This window comes from Arachis ipaensis, chromosome B05, assembly GCF_000816755.2.
Source record: "Arachis ipaensis cultivar K30076 chromosome B05, Araip1.1, whole genome shotgun sequence".
Lineage (NCBI taxonomy): Eukaryota > Viridiplantae > Streptophyta > Magnoliopsida > Fabales > Fabaceae > Arachis > Arachis ipaensis.
This window is the reverse complement of record NC_029789.2, coordinates 7,221,739-7,225,242: the sequence shown is the minus strand read 5'-3', so window position 1 is coordinate 7,225,242 and position 3,504 is coordinate 7,221,739. Positions and strand designations below refer to the sequence as shown.

At 39.2% G+C, this 3,504-nt stretch overlaps 1 protein-coding gene across 1 annotated transcript; it reads left to right on the top strand.

Moving 5' to 3' along the window:
- LOC107642731 (metal transporter Nramp3) lies at positions 77 to 3,175 on the top strand. Its single transcript, XM_016346190.2, has 4 exons — positions 77 to 832; positions 981 to 1,117; positions 1,212 to 1,864; positions 2,699 to 3,175. The coding sequence occupies exons 1-4, from the start codon at positions 327 to 329 to the stop codon at positions 2,894 to 2,896; spliced, it is 1,494 nt and encodes a 497-aa protein (XP_016201676.1). The 5' UTR covers positions 77 to 326; the 3' UTR covers positions 2,897 to 3,175.

Sequence of the window (3,504 nt, the reverse complement as noted above, 5' to 3'; positions counted from 1 at the left end):
ATTTTAACATAAAAAACAATGAATTCTGCTCCCTCTAACATCCCTTTTTGATAATCATTGAGAGTAAGATTCTGATGTGTATAGAAAATTATCATATCACTTAATTCGATGACCCTTGGGAGTAGTTTTGTTTCAATTTCGAGATTTAATTCAACGAGAATGATAGGAAGTGGCAGATAGAGCATAAATGTGGAAACACCACTAGCATCAGTTCATCACACAGCACAAGGCACAGTCGAGAGTGAGAGAACCTTTTCAGTGTTTACACGGCTTCAAACCGCCACTTGTTTTATTCTCTATCTCTGGACGCCACCGCCGCAATTAGCATGCCACCCCAACAACCCCTCCTGGAGCCAGAAGAGGACACGGCCTACGACTCCTCCGAGAAGGTGGTGGTGGCGGTGGGAGTGGAGGATGAGTATGGCGATGACGTGGAGGCGCCGCCCTTCTCGTGGAAGAAACTGTGGCTGTTCACTGGGCCGGGGTTCTTGATGAGCATAGCGTTTCTTGACCCAGGGAACTTGGAGGGGGATCTTCAGTCGGGTGCGATTGCAGGATACTCGCTGCTCTGGCTGCTCATGTGGGCCACCCTAATGGGCCTTCTGATTCAGCTGCTTTCGGCCAGGCTCGGGGTGGCCACAGGGCGGCACCTGGCTGAGCTGTGCAGGGAGGAGTACCCGCCATGGGCCAGGATTGTGCTGTGGCTCATGACTGAGTTGGCTCTTATTGGCTCCGACATACAAGAGGTTATTGGCAGCGCTATTGCTATCCGGATTCTCAGTAACGGATTTGTTCCTCTATGGGCTGGTGTCGTCATTACTGCTCTTGATTGGTAATTACTATTATTATGGATAAATTTGCTGTCTTATGCTTGGTTTATTAAATTAAATAAGGTGATTTTGGATTACGGTTATATAAATCGTGGGTCCGGGAAAATGGTTAGTTAATTCAACAAGGTCTCTTTGTTGCTTTGTTTACAGTTTTATTTTTCTATTTCTCGAGAACTATGGTGTGAGGAAATTGGAGGCATTTTTTGCTGTTCTGATTGGCATAATGGCGCTCTCATTTGCATGGATGTTCGGTGAAGCAAAACCCAATGGGGTTGATGTTCTTCTTGGTACTGAGTTCATCTCATTGATATGGACGTGTGTAACCAAATTCTTTGGAGTGATATTGCTTTATCTCTGATACAACCAGTGTTATCTTTGCAGGTGTTTTGGTTCCTAAACTTAGCTCCAGAACTATAAAGCAAGCTGTTGGAGTTGTTGGTTGCATCATTATGCCTCACAACGTGTTCTTGCATTCCGCTCTCGTTCAGTCAAGGCAGATTGATCAAAGCAAGAAAGGCCGCGTTCAAGAAGCTCTTAATTACTACTCCATAGAGTCCACCTTGGCCCTTGCAGTCTCTTTCATCATCAATATTTTCGTCACGACTGTGTTTGCCAAGGGCTTTTACGGTACTGAAATAGCCGATAGTATTGGTCTTGTAAATGCAGGGACTTATCTTCAGGAGAAGTATGGGGGTGGATTATTCCCAATCCTATATATATGGGGCATTGGTTTGTTAGCAGCAGGGCAAAGTAGCACCATAACTGGTACATATGCTGGTCAATTCATCATGGGAGGTTTTCTCAATTTAAGGCTGAAGAAATGGGTGAGGGCGTTAATTACCCGAAGCTGCGCAATCATCCCAACCATGATAGTCGCTCTTATCTTTGATACCTCGGAGGAATCTTTAGATATCCTGAATGAATGGCTTAATGTTCTTCAGTCAGTTCAAATCCCATTTGCTCTTATTCCCTTGCTTTGCTTGGTGTCCAAGGAACAGATAATGGGCACTTTCAGAATTGGTCCTGTCCTCAAGGTATATTAAAAGTTCTACAGCATTTTGGTTACATATCAGCATTCAGCTACACATTACTAGTCCATGCATTTCGTAAATGACTTTGAAATGCCAAATTAATTCATTTTTATATGACTTTGAAATTCCCTGTCTGTACATGCCTATAGTGGTCACAAATTAAATGGACCCTAGTAACAGTTATAAATGGTATACATATATGTGTATATGCTAAATATCCTCTGTTATGCAGTCTATTGTAAGAACCCTAGCTTCTCTTGAGAACTTGGATTTATTTGGAGTAGCCCTTTGTTCAATATTGTTCAGCTCAGTTTGTTTGGATTGATTATTAGGTAGCGTTTGTTTGCAGAAACTGGGACTGAGACTAAGGGACTGCAACTCAGTATTGTATTTGATGGTTAGAAATTGGAACTAAAATTTCAGTTTCGGGACACAAAATTTCAGTTCCTTACCTCCAGAAAATGGAGACAAAGGGGATTGGAATTTTTTAAGACGAGACTAAAACTTTAATAATATTTCTTCTTAAAAATAATCCCATTTAACTTTTCAAATTCCAAATCTACCACTCAATCCCTATATTTATTTTAAATTAAACATAATACTTAGACATAACTCAATTCAGTACATTTTACACCAAATACAATACAGAGACTAAGTCACTGTCTCCTAGTCTCAGTCTCCCTTTCAAACGTAGTTTACTTGCACAACACACATATAAATCATCTTTTCTTTAGTAGGCATCAAATTAAACACAAAAACTAAAAGAATGTAACAAGATCATTCCTTAACAAACGACATATTAGAAATGATTGTTTTGTGAATTGTGATGTGGTACAGATTTTTTCTTGGCTGGTGGCTGCTCTGGTGATAGTGATCAATGGCTATCTTTTGCTAGACTTCTTCTCCTCTGAAGTGAATGGAGCAGTGTTTGCCGTTGTAGTGTGTGCACTAACAGCTGCTTATGTTGCATTTGTAATATACCTTATTGCGCGTGCTGTTTCCTTTTCGCCTTGGCAAAGTTTAGATCGATCATAGGCAGTTGCTAGCACAGAGAACTGAGCATTAATCCTTGTTCCTTCAGACCATGGATGCCACTCAAGACTTTCAATGGATACACTATTCACACACTAGCTAGTTTTTTAGTTCAAGCAAGGGGCTCTGGTTCCTTATTTGCTATCTGTGCATCAGTTACACAAGTCTAAATAGATGTTCCTGTTGTATTATTATTATATTATTATTATTAATGAAACTATGATGTTCAAAGAGATAACTCCTCTCTTGGAATGTGCTATTTATTTACTTCGAGATTCTGGCACAGCCCTGAAAGAAAAGTTTCCAATGGGGAATACAAAGACTGCATGTTAGCAATGCGAACATTACATATATATGTGTGTGTAAAAGAAATTCATTAAATTAGTTACTTATATTTATGTATATATGAATTTTATATTATAACATATATTCTATAGAGTGACCGAATAGTAAGGGATACAATCTATTATATTTTCATATTCAAAATGCATACTTTTTTCTTTGAAAACCTGAGTGTGTCGCCATTCTGAAAGTTTCATGTTCAAGTACATTTCTGTATATTTGTAAAAATGTATATTTTTTTTCATTCTTAAATGAAAAATATAAAATAT